This window comes from Heloderma suspectum, chromosome 13, assembly GCF_057233095.1.
Source record: "Heloderma suspectum isolate Gila_16-S chromosome 13, 16-S_ref, whole genome shotgun sequence".
In the NCBI taxonomy this organism is placed as follows: domain Eukaryota; kingdom Metazoa; phylum Chordata; class Lepidosauria; order Squamata; family Helodermatidae; genus Heloderma; species Heloderma suspectum.
The window spans coordinates 26,461,743-26,481,517 of NC_139470.1; the positions used below are offsets into that span (position 1 = coordinate 26,461,743).

At 47.2% G+C, this 19,775-nt stretch overlaps 1 protein-coding gene across 2 annotated transcripts; it reads left to right on the top strand.

The window, feature by feature from the left end:
* Positions 1-3,787: 3,787 nt before the first annotated feature.
* CIDEC (cell death inducing DFFA like effector c) lies at positions 3,788-19,414 on the top strand. 2 transcript variants are annotated; one of them, XM_084820320.1, is made up of 6 exons: positions 3,788-3,819; positions 5,442-5,519; positions 14,155-14,296; positions 14,389-14,538; positions 15,603-15,790; positions 18,803-19,414. In XM_084820320.1, exons 2-6 carry the CDS (start codon positions 5,467-5,469, stop codon positions 18,969-18,971), a joined length of 702 nt encoding a protein of 233 aa, XP_084676446.1. In that variant the 5' UTR covers positions 3,788-3,819; positions 5,442-5,466; the 3' UTR covers positions 18,972-19,414. The 2 variants fall into 2 exon arrangements, with proteins under 2 accessions (XP_084676446.1, XP_084676447.1); XM_084820321.1 differs by having other exon boundaries at positions 3,788-3,915; positions 18,803-19,412.
* The last annotated feature ends 361 nt before the right edge of the window (positions 19,415-19,775 follow it).

Here is a 19,775-nt window from a genome sequence, read left to right on the forward strand (position 1 = left end):
AGGGGAGAACATGGGAGATCTTGCCCTGAATGCAGCCTTCTGAGGCCTGAGTAGGCAGTGCCCAGAAATGTCTTTTTCAGCCATGAGGCTGAAAAATTCAGTATCTTTTTCAGCCATGAGGGTTAGAACCTTGCTTTTGTCCTTAACACGAGAGCTGAGATTCTGAGTTCTGTAGCAAAGGGAAGGGCAGAAGACAGATATCCAGATGTTTTAGATTCCAAGTGTTTCTGACCATTGGCCATACTGGCAGGGGCTTATGGGAGTTGTCCAAAACATCTGGAGATCTACCTTCTGCTCAGCCCTGCTATATCACATTCTGTAATCTATGCTCCTTTGGCATTACTTCAAACCCTGATGCTCTATCAAGTACCAAGATGACATTTGTGGAAGAAAGAAACCTATTGGAAGAAAGGAACAGTTAACCTAAATGTCTGAGACAACAAACATATGTCCCTTTCTATGATCACATCTGGCTAAAGTTGAGGAGTACATAGTTCATGGCCGTCCCATGAGAGGGAAGGAATAGGCCCGCGTCTCGGAGAAAATGTCGCAATGAAATGTAATGTTGTGGTTGGTTCTAGTAAGCTAGAGACAGTAACTCCTGTTGCCGCTGGTTGAGGCCTCATTCTCATGACCTGCAGAGGGGTATATGTCCTGTACCACGGGAGACTAGGCATGGGGGAGAAACGTGTTTGGTTTTCATTTTAATGCAGATTTACCTAATTTTGCAGCTTTGAACCAATATGTGAACCAAAACTCTGTTATCATTTTTGTAATCCACACTTCTCTGAATTTTGCAATGGAGTTCTCCAATCAAAAAATGCATTAAAAATTGCATATTAGGGGAAAGTACATACACAAACATAGATGTTGGTGAAAAAACAACCTTTAAAATGCATTATGTTAGGAGAACTGCTTGCAAAAATGCATATATTAAGCAAAACTGTGTACCAGAATGCATGTATTAGAAATATGTGCAAAAATACTTGCGGATTTTCATGCCGGGGCGGGGGGGGGGGGGTCTCGAAGTTTGGTATGAACCAAACGTAAGATTGGAAAAATGAGAAGCTGAAATGGATGGATGAGGCCATACCTATTTGGGACTCCTTTGTGTGAGGGGGATGGATTGCTACACACAGAAAATGAGGATTTTCGGGAGTTGGCTAGAACGCCTCAGATATCTAGTTGTCGATTGGCAGGGGCCCCTTTTGTATGGAGGAGCGTTGAGTCATGAGTAGCGGTGTAACATTTCTGGGAACTTTTAAGCCATGGAGAACCTACGTTCCAGGGGGAAAAGCACATGGAGAAAATGGAAATATATGCAATAATTTCTAATCCAGGGGTGGGGAACCTCTTTGAGCCAGAGTGCCAAATTTCATTTTGGAGAAGATCACAGGGGCTGCATTCCAGCAATGGGCGGGGCCAAAGGCAAAAGGGGTGGGGCCAAAAATACTCAAAGAGATACCAGCGTATTGTAGCTTACAGTTCTTACTGCCCAGTAACTCAGCCTCAGGGACAACATTTCAATCTTTTAGAATGGGGAAAAAACTGCACAAAAGCCGGGAAACCACCATCAGTGATTGGAGGAAGTGGGTGGAGCCAGGAAAGGGGGTGTGGCCTTCTGGGGACCCCAAGAGGGCCAGATTTGGCCCCAGGTCTGAGGTTCTACACCCCTGTTCTAGGCAAGCCTATGCATACTGCTTTAACATCAAATGCATCATTTATTACGTCATATAACATATAAAATAGTCCTAGAAATGTACAGAGAAATCCTACGTACGTTTACTCCAAAGTAAGACCCACTCTGTCTAGAGGTGCTTACTCCCAATTAAGCGTGCATGGGATTGCAGCCTCAAAAGTAGAAAAGCCTCGCAGCGCAATCCTAGACAGTTCTACTCAGAACTGAGCCACATTGAGTTCAATGAGACTTACTCCCAAGTAAATGTGTGTGTGGGATCGCAGCCCTAGCTTTGTACGAGCGAAAGTACAGCAGAGGCAGGATAATTACTTCTAGTATCTTCAAACTAGGCCAAAGGGTACCAGGAGAAAGAGAGCAACAATTCACAAGAAAACAGAAGACCCATTGTGCTTCTCTCATGAAGATGGCGGCACCCCCTTGATCAACCTCGCCCAAGGCTATGCTGGCTGGGGATGATGGGAATGGTAGTCCAACACATCTGGATGACACCAGGTTGGAAAAAGCCGCCCTTGATGCGCAAATGCATTTTGGATTTGAGTATTATATGTATCCACGGTTTACATGAGATTTAGCCTTTCCTAATGTGGTAGAGATCATCTTCAGTGGTGCCTTGGGACAAAAGTCTGGGGCCCTGCAGTCTGGGGGGTGGGGGGAGCAACCATCCAGAGAGCGGCAGGTGATGAAGGCATTGGGGCAGCAGGCACAAACTCTGTTTTATTCCTGAAATCATGATGGTGCTGTGGTTCAAGTGAATTTCACACATGAAGCTGCACAAGCTCAAAGTATTTTTTTTAAAAAAGGGTTGACAAACAGTTTTGCTGTTGTTCTAACATACCAGGAAATGGAATGTGGATGCAGCTGGAAGGCATGGAATGGTAAATGGAAGCTGAAGAGAAATATTAGCTTTGAGCTTCACAACTGCAGCAATGCACACGGCCATCTAAAGGGCAGGCATAAGATCATTAAAAGTGCAATCCTATCCACGTTCAGAAAGAAAGTCCTCCAATTCCCAGCATGCCCCAGCCATCCATGCTGGCTGGGACATGCTGGCAGCTGGATGACTTTTTTTCTGTCTCAGCAATGTGCAGGATTGCACCCTTAGGGCATTTCTACACCAGCCTAAAATCCTGCATTTAAAATGGGGCTTTCTGCTTCCGTTTTAAACGCAGGATCACAGTTGACTCCCTTTACAAGCGCTTCCTTTCCCCCCTCCCCTTCTCCCCATCTCTGAGTTTTCCATGACCTTTCATTGATCTCACTCCTCTTCTTGCCGCCTTTCCTCTTTTCACAGAGGGAACTGAAGCGGAACACTTTGATAGCTCATTATCTGCGATCTATTTAAAAATGGAACAAAGGGCATTTAGTGCAGGAGACGCCCTGGAGGGTGACGGCAGGGTGACACAGTCATGTAAAGAGCCCACAAACTTCCATGAAGGAGCAATCTCAGTCGCAGGATAAAAGCTCTGGGTGAAGGAGCCCTTAGTCTAGGTTCTAAAGTTACCTAGTTGCACCACTGATCATTTTACCACCCAGCTGACATGCTCCACATCTCGAGTGAGTAAAACCTCGTCTTAGAAAGCATTGAAGGGTGCAGTGCTACGCATGTTTAGGCAGGATGTTTTTGTCCAAACATGCATAGGATTGCGCCTTAACTTACGCCAAAAGGCCAGATTTCATGACATATTTTCAGTGTTTTCCCCCAAAGTCCCAAGCTTTCCCCAGTCCTATAGCAGATGCGCTGTATGGCCAAGTGCAAAAAAAAAAGAAAAGAAAAAGTAGCTGGCCCTTGCTTGTGGGAAGAGGCAGGATCAGCTGTTCTGCTGCACCTCGACCCCACGGTGACTCTCTCGTCTCACCCACATCGAGCCAGGGTGCAGCTACTCAGTGTGATGTCATTGGCACGGCGATCTGTTCCTTTGGCCCGATTGCCCAAGCCTTTCTGCCTGCTCGAGACCTCGTGCGCAGCCTGACACAACCAGGGTGGCTTGGCTGGCAAGCACTCTGTCCCCGGGCCGCCCCTCCCTTTCCTGTGCAAAGGGCAGATGAGGGCTCGGCTTCTATAAACAGAGAGCAACTGGGACAAACTGCAGGATAACTGGATGAGCTGAGCAGCTGTGGAGGTAACACGCTGTTCCCCGAGTGCTGCTTTCTTCCAGGGCTGTGGGTCTTGTACCAATCGGCCGTTCAGGAGTGGGTATTTTGGAGGTGGCTGGGAGGTAACTATTGATAAAGGGGACTTTCTCCCTTACCTGTGGGACTTGGCTGGAACTACTCACTGCAGAGCTGAGCTTTTCCTTCTGGGCTTTTTGGGTTGATTTTAGGGTGCACGTGAACCCAGGTTAGGTTATCTGTTGGGTTTGGGATGCTCTAAGGGGCTGGGTTGACCCCAATTTTATTGTGTCAATGGTTCTGCCAAGGTTCTGAGCTCTTTGGGGTTTTACTGTCTCGAAACAAAAACCACTGTTTGGATGAGTCAGCTAAACCTTGATACTACATTTGAGATGAGCTGCTTATTGAAAAGTCGTCATAATAGGACTTTGGTGTGCTTAAGCTTTGTTGCCATGTATTATTTATAGGACTGGTTTTGTGTCTCAGTTGTTAGCTGTTTTGGGTCCTCCTTGGAGAGGAGGGAAAGAAGGGCATATAGTTAAGCCACTCTTCCCCAACTGGGGGCCCTGCAGATGTGCTGGACTACAACTCCCATCACCTCTGGCCAGAATGATGGGAGCTGTAGTCCAACACATCTGGAAGGCGCCAGGTTGGGGGAAGACCTCCTTAAGCGTAGCTGGTATCTTTCTGATCTGGTGCTGCCTGTGTCTTGGTGTTGAATGTTCGGGTCAGGGAGTCAAACCACGTGGAGTTTGGGTCAAACCGTGTGGAGTTTGAACTGCGGGCATATTAAGAAGCAATGCTTGCCTGTGTTTTCATTTCTATCTATATATAGCGCTATCTATATCAGGGGTGGGAAACCTCTTTCTGCCCAAGGACTGAATTCAATTTTGGAGACTCTCTCAGGGGCCACATTCCAGTGGTGGGTAGGGCCAAAATTTCCAGAAGATATCAGCATACCGTGGCTGAAAGTTTTTACTGCCAGTTGCTACGAGAAGTATTTCAACCTTTCAGAATAAGGGAAAAACTGCACAAAAGCCAGGAAACCACGGAACGATCAGTATTTGGAGGAAAGGGAGCATGGCCATCCAGGGAACATTGGAGGGCCGGATATGGCCTACCGCACCTGGGGTTCCCCACCCCTGTTATTTGTGAAGTCCTGTGCATATATAGTAGTAGGTTTGATAGGTCCCTGCCCCAAGGGGCTTACAATGTAAAAAAAAAAAATAGATACAGGGAGGGGAAATAAAGGTATGTGCGTGGGGGAGTAAACATTTAATGTCATGCTCAATTTATAAAGAAAGACTTCAGTGTTCAAAAGCACTTCACATAAGGAGGATGAAGAATGTACACCCTACCTTGGAAGGTAGGACAGTATTATGTCCACTCTGCAGACTTTGCACAGGGGAGGCTGAAATAGTAGCCACCCCCTGGCATCATGGCAAGGGAAAGCCCTCTGGTTCAACAGTCATGGTCAGTGACTCTCGAGAAGTGAGGTTTTTTTTAAGGACTGCTGACACACCAGCCCTTAAAGCTGTGGGCTTAATCCTTGTGCCTTCTAGGTGCCATCCTCCAAAAGGGAATCTGGCAAAGACATTGCTCTTTAGTAAGCAGGTTTTCTTTCTCCCTATAGCTTGGACAAAACTCCATTTGCAAGGATGGACTATGCAAAGAAGTCACTGTGCCTGCTCTCCCCAAGGTCTCTCTCCAAGTAAGTACCTCCAGGTCGAGATGGATGGGTCCCGGTTCTGGTTTCGATCCAGTGTGCCTTTTCCCCATCTTAATGTTTGTTCTGTTTCTCCCTCACTTAGAGGTGTTTGGTGTTTTTTTTAAAAAAAATCTACACTAGTTCATACAATTTCATGCAGAATTTGTGCATTTTTGAACACAATTATGTTCAATATACATTTTTGCAAGTAATTTTCCCTAATATAATGCCATTATTACATTATTATCCCTAACATATGTGTTAATGCATTGGAAAACTGCAAATGCTGAGAGATAAACTACATTTTGGCTTGAGTGCATATTCATATTGTGCATATTGTTCAAGCACATATTGAAATGCAAACCAAACACATCCCTCCCCAATCCCTGCTGTTTGGAGAGCTCTCCTATCAAGCGTTGCTGGCTGTCTTTCCTTCCATGCTGAGTAGTTACTGAAACCAGAATGGGGCAAGGAGTTTGTGCTGCATATCATTTATGTATTTAAAGAATCTTTACCAGCCTTTTCAGCCAAAAAGGCTCCCAGATCAGCTTACATAAGATCAACAAAAACAAGACAGTCTCTGCCCATAGTCTTACAGTCTAAAAGACATAACACAAAAGGAAAGAGGGAAGAGGAAAACTGAACCTGGCTCACAGGGAGGAAGCCAAACTCCTCGATCCAGGAAGCCCTCTGGATCAAAGCCCTGACGACGTGCCAGGAAGGGTTAGGGCAGCAAAGCCAGTTATAAAGCTACTCATTTTGAGGCTAGCTAGATTTATTCATTTTATTTAAACTGTATGAATCCCGCCCTATATCATTAAGATCTCAGGGTCGCATACAGATAAAATCAATTTAAACAGTATAAAACAGTGGATAATTTAAACAGCTGAAAGCATATTAAACCATTAAACAAGCTAATACCAATCAGAAAATCTAAAACAATAGGACAGTTTAAACAGTGTGCAACTTCGTTGTTGTTGTTCAGTCGTGTCCAACTTTTTGTGACCCCACGGACCACAGCACGCTAGGCCTTCCTGTCCTGCGCTCTCTCCCGGAGTGTGCTCAAGTCCATGTTCATTGCATCGGTAATGCTATCTAGCCATCTCATCCTCTGCCGTGCAATTTCAGGGAATTCAATTAGCCCCTAAAAGCTTTGGTGAAAAGCCATGGCACCAAAACAAAACCTACATCTGGGCCAGTCAGGCCTCCAAGGGGAGGGCATTTCACAGCCGGGGGGCCACAGCAGAGAAGATGTGTTGGGTTGCAACCCCCAGCAGTGCAACACATCTGGGGGGCAGCTTGGGGAAGTCGCCAATAAGTGATAAGTGCGCTGCAGACAGCACCAGCTAGTAGGACCATGCAGGGGGGCCCCGACCCACCTCGGGCCAATCTGAAGCGAGATCCGGACAGCTGAAATGACCCACCCCCTGCCCAGCCATACAAGCCCTGCACCCACCCCCTGCCCAGCCATGAGTGCCCCCTGCTTCCTACCTAGACCCATAGGGAGTCCCCACAGCTGTTGCCATCTTGGAGGGAGTCACCATTTTCTTTTAAAGTGGTGACTCTTCCTCTTCCAGACTCCAGTAGTTAAATGTTGCATAGATTGGGGCCATAAAGGGGCCATCCACGCAATGCTGCAGGCAATGCAATGCATTTGGCTGGGCGTGCTATCCACTGTGTTTCCAATCCTGGCTGATCAGTCTTGGAAGGCAGTGCTGGGGACTTCGGCTCTGCCCCAGGGCCTTTGGCCTGTGGGATACCCCAAGTTTCCATCTCGTCCCCTATGAAAGTGCTGGGGAAAGTCATCTGGAGGTTTGGGCTGCAGGGTCACCACTATGCAGCTGACACGTGGCTTTGCCTCTTTCTTCCACCTATTAATCCCAGGGAGGCGGTGTGGAACTTTTGAATAGGTATGTGGAGGCAAAGTTGGGAAGGATCAGGGCAGACAATCAGCAGCTTAATCCAAACAAGATGAAAGAGCTCTGTGTGGGGAAATCTGCTGACCTAGATAAAGGGATTCAATTGATACTGGGTGTTGGACAGTCTGGTGTGACTTACAGCAGAGTTGCCTTATACAGAGAAAGTGTGGCAACAGAGAATTTAATACTGGAGGCAATAAACGCAGGCGAGAGCCAGTTTAAAAGACGTTCAAGTCAACTTTATTAGAGCTTTTATACACATCTGAAGAGACTATCTAACACTATTTAACTTCAAGCACCCCCTAATCCTGGGTATGTGAGTGTAAGTAAGTGAAGGCATGAGATGAGATTACTCGCTTCCTTTTCAACAAGACCACATAGCACAGAGGAGACGGAGGAAGAGGAAGGGGAGGGAGCAAGAAAAAGGAACTGGAAGTTACAGGACAGCAAGGGGGATGAACAAGACATGTGGCTGTTGATGCAATGCATTCTGTATCGTCCCCTGGTGTCTAGAAGCATGCGGAGTGGCTCCTATTATCCAGCACTGGGCGGGGTTGCACTTCCCCCAAAGTCCCAAGTTTGTAGCCTGGGGTTCCTTCTAGACTTGTTGCTGTCTGTGGAAACACAGGTGTTGGCCATGGCCAGGAGTTCCTTCTACCAGCTTCAGTTGGTATGTCAGCTCTGACAGGGAAGGTGGGCCTGAACTCAATTATTCATGCCCTGGTTGCATCCAGACTGGACTACTTTAGGGCACTCTGTGTGGGGCTGCCTTTGAAGACTACTTGGAAACTTCAGCTGGTATAGAAGTCTTTTTCAAATCCTCAGTGGGGCTAGATGGTCAGATAATTTTAGACTACTCCTCAACCAGTGCGTTTCTGGGCTCAATTCAAAGTGCTGTGTTTGACCCTTTAAACCAAGTCTTAAAACTCTTTGAGTCCCAAGTTACTTGAAGGACCATCTAGACACATCCCAACCTGCCCATGTTTTAAGATCATCTTCAGAAGCTCTGCTTGTTGGCCTGTCGCCAAGATCAGTAAGCCTGGCGGGCGCTAGAGATGAGGCCTTTTCAGCATTGGCCCCCGTCCTATGGAATTCCTGAGAGAGACAGACAGACAGACAGACAGACAGACAGATCGCTGTCCCTTTGACCGCTTTTAAGAGGGTTTTAACCTTCTTTTGTTCTCCCTGGCTTTAATGGTATTTGCTGCTGATGAAAACTTTGAAATTGTACATTATTTTAACAGGTTTTATTTAACGTTTTTCTATGACAGTGTTATTGTGTTTTGAATTGCATTTGTAGGCTGTAAACTGCCTTGGAAAGCCCTATGGCAGTTGAAAGGCAGTTAAGTAATGGATTGAATAAGCACATAAATAAAAACTGAGATCTCCCTGTTCTGTAGCTTTAGACCATTCCATTAAGTTCATTGCTCCAGGCTGGGCAATTAGTGATGAATGTAGCCTTTTTAAATTGCCCCCTTATCTGTTTCTCTGGGGTGGCAGGTGTGTATATGTGTGTGTGTGTGTGTGTGTCTGAGGTCTTATTTCTTCACTTTTTTCTTTAATGGTAGAGTACCACCATAAGTTCTATTTCACCAATTCAGAGAGGCTCTTTGTCACTCCAGATCTAAGCAGTAATATATAAGGGGCTGAACTTGTAAATGGGATGTCTTCCATTTTCAAGACACAGGAGCCCCAGAGATTGAATAGTGCTTGGTCTGTCCGATCTGGGACTGCAACTGCATTTTTCACCACAAGCGAAGTCTAAAAAAATATTGAGATTGTGCAGTTTTCCTCCAGCCTTTATCTCTCTGCTTTTCTAACAATACCTGAGAGAGTGCCATTGATGGATGGATTGAATGATTGATTGAATTTCTTAATCATTCATCTGGCCAGTCACCCGGCCACTCTGTGTGATGGTCAACAGAACAATTTAAAACAGTAAAATCACACATTAAAACATTGTTCTTCCTTACCAACCTACCTGGTCCCTGAGGTCATCAAAGGGCATGTCCCTGGTGGTTCCACATGGACCTATGGCCTGGTTGGAGTCCACCAGGAAAAGAACCTTCAGTATGGTGGCCCCCTTCCTGTGGAACTCTCTGCCTCTGGAGGTCAGGCAGCGGCAGGTGCCAACGGTGTGTTGCTTTCAGTGCCTCCTGAAGACACTGTTATTTTGAGAGGCCTTCCCTGAGTGACCAGCCGTGGTTTCTTAAGTTCAGAATCTGCTCTTTTAAAATGTTTTAATTGTTTTAATTATAGGGTTTTATTCTTTTACCTTGTTCATCACTCCGAAATCTTTGATCTGGAGCAGTATATAAATATTGTAAAATAAATAAATATCCCCAAACATCCCTGCCGGTCATCTTCAGTGCACTGTTGTCCGACTTTCTCCTGCTCCCTCCAACAACTTTGCTCTTGCGGCCCTGTGTGCTTGGAACTGCTTCCTTCAGTGACGTGACCTCTGCTGCTTCCTTCAAATCCCTCCTTCAAACTCACCTTTTCCACAAAGCCTTTGGCAAAGCCCCATGCCCTACACTGCAAGGGCATCGTGACTCTTTCTGCCTGAAGGCTGGATTCAGTTTCAGAGAACTCTTGGGGGGGGACGCATTTCAGTGGTGGGCAGGCCAAAGGTAACGGGTGAGGCCAGAACACCCCAGATCCCACATACTGGAGCATAAAGCTCTTACTGCCACTCAAGAAGCTTTGGAAGAGGTATTTCAACCTTTTCGAAGGGGGGGGGTAGAGTGTAAAAGCTGGGAATGATAGGCAGTGGGTGGGGGAGCAGGAACCACGTGGTGATGTGGGGAAGGGGTGTGGCCATTTGGGGAGCCCCGAGGCCTAAGGTTCAACAGCCCTGCCCAACTGTACCTGGCTCTATAACTAAGCCTTAAACATGTGTGACTGAAATGATTGCCTGTTTCCTCCCTGTTGTTATCCCTGCCTCGGTTTACCCTCTGTCAAATGTTGGACTGTAGGTTCCTAGAGCAGGGATCTGCCTTCTTGTACTCCTGCATTGTGCTGATTGTTGTTGTTGTTCAGTCGTTCAGTCGTGTCCGACTCTTCGTGACCCCATGGACCATAGCACGCCAGGCCTTCCTGTCCTGCGCTCTCTCCCGGAGCGTGCTCAAGTTCATATTCATTGCATCCGTGATGCTATCTAGCCATCTCATCCTCTGCCGTCCCCTTCTCCTTTGGCCTTCAGTCTTTCCCAGCATCAGGGTCTTTTCCAGGGAGTTTTCTCTTCGCATTAGGTGGCCAAAATATTGGAGCTTCAGCTTCATTATCTGTCCTTCCAATGAGCAGTCAGGGTTGATTTCCTTTAGGATGGACTGATTGGACCTCCTTGCAGTCCAGGGGACTCGTAAGAGTCTTCTCCAGCACCACAGTTCGAAAGCATCAATTCTTCGGCGCTCAGCCTTCCTTATAGTCCAGCTCTCACAGCCATACATTACTACTGGGAAAACCATAGCTTTGATTAGACGGACCTTTGTCGGCAAGGTGATGTCTCTGCTTCTTACTATGCTGTCTAGGTTGGCCATAGCTTTCCTCCCCAGGAGCAAGCGTCTTTTAATTTCATGGCTACAGTCACCGTCTGCAGTGATCTTGGAGCCCAAGAAAGTAAAATCTGTCACTGCTTCCATTTCTTCCCCTTCTATATGCCAGGAAGTGATGGGGACAGATGCCATGATCTTAGTTTTTTTAATGTTGAGTTTCAAACCAGCTTTTGCACTCTCCTCTTTCACCCTCAACAAGAGGCTCTTGAGATCCTCTTCGCTTTCTGCCATTAGGGTGGTATCATCTGCATATCGGAGGTTGTTGATAATTCTCCCAGCAATCTTAATTCCGACCTCTGATTCATCCAACCCGGCATTTCTCATGATGTACTCTGCATATAAGTTAAATAAGCAGGGTGACAATATGCAGCCTTGTCGTACTCCTTTCCCAATTTTGAACCAATCAGTTGTTCCATGTCTGGTTCTTACTGTTGCTTCTTGACCCTCGTACAGGTTTCTCAGGAGACAAGTAAGGTGGTCTGGTACTCCCATCACTTTAAGAATTTGCCACAATTTGTTGTGATCCACACAATCAAAGGCTTTAGCGTAGTCAATGAAGCAGAAATAGACGTTTTTCTGGAATTCTCTTGCTTTCTCCATGATGCAGCGAATGTTGGCGATTTGATCTCTAGTTCCTCTGCCTCTTCTAAACCCAGCTTGTACTTCCGGTAGTTCTCGGTTCGCATACTGCTGAAGCCTAGCTTGTAGGATTTTGAGCATCATCTTGCTGGCATGTGAAATGAGCGCAATTGTGCGGTAGTTTGAACACTCTTTGGCGTTGCCCTTCTTTGGAATTGGAATGTAAACTGACCTTTTCCAGTCTTGTGGCCACTGTTGAGTGTTCCAGATTTGTTGGCATATTGAATGCAGCACTTTAACAGCATCATCTTTTAGGATTTTAAATAGCTCGGCTGGAATACTGTCATCTCCGCTAGCTTTGTTGTTACTAATGCTTCCTAAGGCCCACTTGACTTCACTCTCTAGGATGTCCAGCTCAAGTTCAGTGACCGCACTATCATGGCTATCAGGGACATTCAGATCTTTCCTGTATAGTTCTTCTGTGTATTCTTGCCACCTCTTCTTAATCACATCTGCTTCTGTTAGGTCCCTGCCTTCTTTGTCCTTTATCATGCCTGTCTTTGCACAAAACGTTCCCTTGAGATCTCCAATTTTCTTGAAGAGATCTCTAGTCTTTCCCATTCTGTTGTTTTCCTCGATTTCTTTGCATTGTTCATTTAAGAAGGCCTTCTTGTCTCTCCTTGCTATTCTCTGGAACTCTGCATTCAGTTGGGTATATCTTCCCCTTTCTCCCTTGCTTTTCACTTCCCTTCTTTCCTCAGCTACTTGTAAAGCCTCATCAGACAGCCACTTGGCTTTCTTGCATTTCTTTTTCTTTGGGACGGATTTCGTTGCTGCCTCCTGAACAATGTTACGGACCTCCGTCCATAGTTCCTCAGGCACTCCGTCTATCAGGTCTAATCCCTGAAATCTATTCCTCACCTCCACTGTATATTCATCAGGGATATGATTTAGGTCATACCTGAACGGTTTAGTGGTTTTCCCGACGTTCTTCAATTTAAGCCGAAATTTTGCAAGAAGCAGCTCATGATCTGAGCCACAGTCAGCTCCAGGTCTTGTTTTTACTGACAGTATGGAGCTTCTCCATCTTTGGCTGCAAAGGACATAATCAATCTGATTTCGATATTGACCATCTGGTGACGTCCATGTGTAGAGTCGCCTCTTGTGCTGTTGGAAAAGAGTGTTTGCTATGATCAACATGTTCTCTTGGCAAAACTCTATTAGCTTTTGTCCTGCTTCATTTTGTACACCAAGGCCATGCCTGCCTGTTATCCCGGTGATTTCTTGACTTCCTACTTTAGCATTCCAATCCCCTATGATGAAGAGGACATCTTTTTTTGGTGTTAGTTCTAGAAGGTGTTGTAGGTCTTCATAGAACCGATCAACCTCAGCTTCTTCAGCCTCAGTGGTTGGGGCATAGACTTGAATTACTGTGATGTTGAATGGTTTGCCTTGGATTCGTACTGAGATCATTCTATCATTTTTAAGATTGTACCCCAGTACTGCTTTTCCCACCCTTTTGTTGACTATGAGTGCTACTCCATTTCTTCTAAGGGATTCTTGCCCACAATAGTAGATATGATGGTCACCTGAATTAAATTCGCCCATGCCTGTCCATTTTAGTTCGCTGATTCCCAAGACGTCAATGTTCAATCTTGCCATCTCATGTTTGACCACCTCCAGCTTACCTTGATTCATTGATCTGACATTCCAGGTTCCTAAACAATATTGTTCTTTACAGCATCGGATTTTCTTTTCACCACCAGACACATCCACAGCTGAGTGTCCTTTCGGCTTTGGCCCAGCCGCTTCACTCTTTCTGGCGCTACTTGGAAATACCTTCTGCTCTTCCCCAGTAGTATATTGGACACCTTCCGACCTGAGGGTCTCATCTTCCGGCGTCATATCTTTTAGCCTTGTGCTGATAGCACAGCCTAAATTAATAACGCTATAATGCAACAGGCTAACAAAGGCGTATGGGTGCTCCAAGCAAAGAACTGCAATTGGAGAGACCAGGGCTCGTGAGGAAACTCCCTTATTTTGGTTTCATTCCAGTTTAATGGCCAATGTCTCCAAAGGACCCTGGAAACTGCAGCTTGCTGAGAATTGTTGGATCCTAAACCCCTTGCAGAATAACTGTTCCCAGGGCTTCTGATGGGGAAGGAATGAGACTAATGAGCCAGTGTGGCGTAGTGGTTAGAGTATTGGACCGAGACTTGGGAGTGCTGGGTTCTAGTGCCCATTCAGACACGAAGCTCGCTGGGTGACTTTGGGCCCGTCACTGACTCTCAGCCTAGCCTACCTCACAGGGTTGTTGTGAGGCTAAAACGGACAGGAGGACGATCCTGTAAGCTGCCTGGGGTTCCTTGCAGGAGGAAAAAGGTGGGATATAAATGTGATGTAATAACTAGTAAATACAATATTAAGCCACAGGAATAGTCAAAATGGAATGAATATTGTGCTACAAATGGAATCTTTTGTGCCGAGATGTCCTTGGCATTGAACCCATGCACAGGCTATGGGGGAAGCAGCTTTTCTCTCTCCTTCTCTCGCTCCCTCTGACTATTTTCCCTTTGACTGTCCCAGGTGCGTCTCCGCCAGCGCCTCCATGACCCAGCATCTGCTGGCCAGTCCTGCTCCCCGTGCCCGGCCTTACCGGGTGAGCAACTGCGATCGCACCCTGCGCAAGGGGATCATGGCCGACAGCCTGAGGGATCTGCACGAGAAGGTGAGCAATTTTGCCAAAGGCCCTCTCCCTAAAGAGAAGCCAGAGGGGTGGTGCGATGGCAGGTGGAACCCCAATTCCTCTTGTTTCTACAGATACGCAGCGCCCTGGCCATAGCCGGCAACTTATCTGTTGTCCTGGACGAAGACGGGACCATCGTGGAGACGGAGGACTTCTTCCAGACGCTCGAGGAGGGAACAGTGCTGGTGGTGTTGACCAAAGGACAGACGTGGCGCCCAGCCAAGGTGAGCCGTGGGGCACAAGCCAAGAGCAAGGAAGAGCTCACCAGGATGGCTCTGGTGATGGAGTATTCCACTAGGTTGGAAGGGATGGATGTGTGTGCCCTTATCACACCTTGCCATGTGAATTCTCTTCTGAGACAACCTGGCAAATGGCTACCGATGGCCAACATTGGCCGTAACAACAATGGCTGGTGGTTCCCATTGAATTCAATGGGACATAAGAACAGCCATGGTGGAGCTGCGCTGCTTGAAACGGATACTGAGTTTGCTGAGTTTTGGATTTCTGACTCACAATTCCGGTGTCCAAAGCTCTCAGCTGTTGTGCCAAGGTGAACTCTCTAATCTTGAGGGCTAGAAACCTGACTTCTGTATAATGAAGTGCTGAAGCTTTAGATTGAAAAAGCAAAATCTTCCATTCGGTGCCTCCACAAAGCCTGGATCCATGGAGCCCCAGATCTATTCCTTAGGACCTCAGATCTATTCAACAGAGCCCTCAGCGTCCATTGATGCAGGGGGTGATTTTCAACGGGGATTGCAGCTGCAGAGAGAAAGCTGAATTCTCCCCTCTCCACTTGTGGGAGCTCCCCAGTCCCCATAGCAATTAAGCTTGGGGTGGGGGAACTCCCACTGCTGTTAATAGAAGCTTTTCTTCTATGTTTAATTGCATGAGGTGGGGGCAATTTTCCTCCAGGAGGGAAAGAGAGAAGTGGGGGAAGGGATGGTGAGAGATTGGAAATGAATTTTAATTGAAGAACTACTGATTTGGGGTTATCTGGGGTGGGGTGCAAATTAATTCAAGCAGTCATTTTACTTGAGGTGCTTTGGCTGAGAAATTAATTGGCTGGCTTTGCCTTCTGTGGAATCTAAATAATTAAAATGTAAGTAAATTGTAGTAATTCTGAATTCGCGTCTATAGATATAAATCAGCATGTGCAAAATTTATGTCGATTTGTGACCTGTAGCCCTGGGCCGCCGAGTCTTTTCAGTGCGCTTCAGGACCCGGTTGACTGGCCGAGCGATGGCTTTTGAGGGCCTCCTAAACATAGTCTGCGTCATTTTTTTGGCAGGGGGCAGGTTACCAGCTCGCGCTGTCCCACAAGCCCCGGCACAGGATAGATGTGGCCTGTGTCACCTTTGACCTCTACAAGACCAACCCTCAAGACTTTATCGGCTGCTTGAATGTCAAGGCTACACTCTACGGTACATACACCATGTCCTATGATGTGCAGTGCTATGGAGCCAAGAGGATAATGAAGTAAGTGTTGGTATTTCTTCCTGACCTGAAGGGTGGGCATGGTTGGGCATCTGCCAAGGGCCCACACCCCAGCAGGGGCCCACTGGCAAGAGCCCCCTGGAGTCGCTCCTCCTGTTCCCCATCGCAACCTGCTTGCTCACCGGCCTCTCGCTCTGGCCCAGGCAACAGCGGTGGAGAGGAGGAGGAACAGGAGATGCCCCGGCCTGCTTGCACCCTGGCTCTCTGCCTGCCAAGCAAGCCAGTGGGAGCAAGGAGGAGGATGACGAGGAGGAGGAGCGAGAGCAGCTGGGGACCATGGTGGGGAGAAGGGAGACTCAGTGAGGGAGCGTGTCTTGCCCAGAGGCCCTCGAAAACCTGGAGCCGTCACCGCTTCTTTCCCCACCTGCACACACCTGGAAAGGATAATCATAGAATCATAGAACAGTAGGGTTGGAAGGGGCCTACAAGGCCATCGAGTCCAACCCCCGGCTTATTTATTCATAAGGCTGAGACCAGACTGTTTGAAAGGGCTGGTGACTTGAAGAGCTCGGTCACATCTCAAAAGCTTCATCGTCTATCCCAGAGCATTGCATAGAGCTGGTGCACAAACCCGAAGCCTAGTGAAAGTCTACTGTGTAGGAAATATCCCAGTATGGAGTTCTTATGGGTGGGTGTCTATAGTGGCTTTCTTGGTCATTGGCCAAACAAAGTGAAGCCTTTGGACGTTCTGTTTGTGCACGGGTAATCCCTTGGAGACTGGATCACAATGGGACTGAAATGTGTGTGTATACAAAGATAACCCTCTTCAGTTCAAAACAGTACTGCAGGCTTCCCTAACCTGGCACCCTCCAAGTCTGTTGGAACTGCAACTCCCATCATCCCTGGCCAAGCTGTTGTAGTCCATCCTGTCTGGAGGGTGCGAGGTTGGGTAAGGCTGTGCTACTTGACCCCTCACCTGTGTGTGTACACCTTTAAGAGGGCAAGATCCTGAGTGCGGGCGCTAATGTGTGACTTTACTTTGTTAAAAACTTGGCTGCCTTTCCTCTTTATCAGACCCTGGCAACAGTTGAGACCTGGTTCCTGAAACAGGAGAGCCGTACACATAAACGGAGTAGAGAGAAACTTAAAGAAGGGCACGCTTGCAACAGAAGCCAAGGCAGGGGTGGGGAAACCCAGGGCTGCAGACCAAAGCCAACCCTCCTGGTGTCTCAGTCTGGGAACCCCAGAGGGCCACACCCCTTTCCCCTACCCACCAACTATTGCACAGGCTTTTCCTTCCTTCTAAGAGGATGAAATGCCTCTCCCAAGGTTTGGGTGCTGTCGGTAAGAGATTTAAGCTAAAATACGTTGGTATTCTTGGCCCTTTCCCTTTGGCCCCGCCCACCACTAGAATGTGGTCCTCAAGAGCTTCTTTGAAATTTAATTTTGCCCTTGAGCTAAAAAACTACCCACCCCTGCACAGTGTAACTGGACCTAGGTACTGCTACCTTCCGGACTATCCCCATCCCCTTAAAGAGATGGAGATAAAAATGTTCTGATCACCTGAGTCGAGGCCTCTCCCTGGCCTTCCATTTTACCACTGAAAACATTCCCTGCCTTTGGGGATCGAGTGGGAGAGACATCCAAAGAAATCCTCTGGCCTCTTCCAGGCCGTTGAACCTATTACTAACACTTGGGTTGCAGAAGCCTTGCCGAAATGGATGCTGTATTTGCAACAGCAACAAAAGTTATTTTCTTCATTCCTCTCTTGAAAATGAGAGCAGGGGTCAAACTGGTGTCCGAAACTCAGATCTGTGCTATAAACAACACAATTTTCATTGACCTCGTATGTTTAAGGGAGATCTCAGTGTCTGAGTTGTGGGGCAAAAGTAGTGAATAGAACTGGGGAGAAATCGTGATTTGGCCAAAAGTTCAATTGACCTAGTAATTTGGGGTGAAAGGGCTTTGTGAAATTGCCCCCCTAAACTTTGTTTTTCTGATTTATCAGCATGCTGACTTGGGAGTAAGTCCCACTAAACCCAATCTCCATCTGGGTAAGGATGCAGGGGAAATCCATTCTGTCTGCATTTTAATGCCAACGTATCCATTTTTGCACTGTTGAACCTCTATGCAAACCAAAACTCAGTTATCCTTCAAAATTTGCCCTTCTCTACATTTTTCAGTGGACTTCTCTAAAAAAAAAAAATGCATCCAGAGATGAGTATATCACAGGAAAAAAAAATCCAAAATGCATCATGTTAGGAAAATTGCTTGCCACAAATGTGTACACTAGGCAAAAATGCATACCAAAATATACGTATTGGGTGAAATCCACACAAAAACGCTTATGAATTTTCAAGCAAACTTAAAAATTGTCGAAGTCTGGCACAAACCAGACTTCAGATTAGATGTCAGGTTTCCCTTTTTGCCCTGCTGAGAACTCCGAAAGCCAAATCAACAACACAGACAAGAGGCTTTTATTCCAGGGCTTTAATCCATGTATTCTAGTGAGGTGTACAGATGCAAATTGCTAGTGACTCCTAGACTACAAAGGAAAAGCCTTCAAGGAGTTCAAAGGGAAGCTATGACAGTTGGCCACCGTTTGGGAAAAAGGCAGTAAACTGTCCTAACGTAAGGGGTGGGAGGGGAAGATCTCCCTCTCTCCCGCGACACCTCTAGACACAGCTGTTGATGCCGAGCCAATCGGGCAGACTGCCTTAGCTTGGCCCCTGCCATCTCCCTCTTACCTGTGCATCTGCACCTGGTGTCCAAGAGTTCAGGTTGGCCTTCCCCCTTCTTCCCCTGTTCGCTATCTATCACAGGGATGTGTGAAGGGGGGCCCTCTCCTTCCAGCTGTGCCTCTGAAGCCTCGGAAAGTTCCTCCACCACGTTCTGCAGCTCTTCCTCAGAATCTGAACTGCTCTGCCACTCTACATGCTCAGAGGCAACCCTGACATTAGAAAACTGAGAAATTGAAAATCACAGATTTATTCATCCCTATGTCTGGGTCCCTGACGACCTTGTCTTCCCCTCACCTCTACTCTTTCTTTGCAGGGAAGCGTTACGCTGGACACTTTTCACTATGCAAGCAACAGGTCATGTGCTGCTTGGCACGTCCTGTTACATGCAGCAGTTGCTGGATGCTGCCAAAGAGCCAAGAGTGGAAGACCCGCCAGTCCTGTGCCCCCTCCAGTCCCCTCCCACCAGAAAGATGCTGCAGTGATACAGACGGCGGCCAAAGTGTGTCTGTCTGCTGCTGTTATAGACTCTATGCTGGCCACAGCCGGCATCCACACATGATGTAGCCACACGGACTATGGTGGAGCCTGGAGCACTGAACACTCATTTTCCTCCCTGGCACCTGCAAAGCTACACAGCGAAAGCTGCAGGGTATTCAGGAGGTCTCGCTGCTGCTGCTGCGTTATCTAGTCGTCACTCGCGGATTAATTTATATGTTATGCTGTAATGGGCTGCTTCTGTCTGCCCAGAGGCCCTGGCTTTATGGCTGGATTGAAGGTTTTGCTGCTGAAAAGGGCTTGGCGTTCTCCTTTGCCTACACATTATTGTTATTATTTCCTATAAGAGATGTTACCTGCCAAGTCTCGTTCACATAGACTTGTACTGGATTGTAAATATGTGCATTAAAAGACAATTTTCTTAAACGAGAATGCTCTTAGAATCATAGAATAGTAGGGTTGGAAGGGGCCTACAAGGCCACTGAGTCCAACCCCCTGCTCAGTGCAGGAATCCAAGTCAGAGCATCCCTGACAGGTGGCTGTCCAGCCTCGTCTTGAAAGCCTCCTGTGTGGGAGAGCCCACCACCTCCCTAGGTAAGTGGTTCCATCATCGTATTGCTCTAACAGTCAGGATGTTTCTCCTGATATTCAGCCGGAATCTGGCTTCCTGTCACTTGAGCCCATTATTCCGTGTCCTGCACTCTGGGATGATGGAGAAGAGATCCTGGCCTTCCTCTCTGTGACAACCTTTCAAGTACTTGAAGAGCGCTATCACATCTCCCCTGAGTCTT

Bases quoted from the DNA above. Each gene is read 5' to 3' on its own strand.
- CIDEC (XM_084820320.1), top strand. From the start codon at position 5,467: ATGGACTATGCAAAGAAGTCACTGTGCCTGCTCTCCCCAAGGTCTCTC. The intron at 14,297-14,388 runs GTGAGCAATTTT...TTGTTTCTACAG, and splicing joins TGAGGGATCTGCACGAGAAG to ATACGCAGCGCCCTGGCCAT. The intron at 15,791-18,802 runs GTAAGTGTTGGT...CTTTCTTTGCAG, and splicing joins GGAGCCAAGAGGATAATGAA to GGAAGCGTTACGCTGGACAC.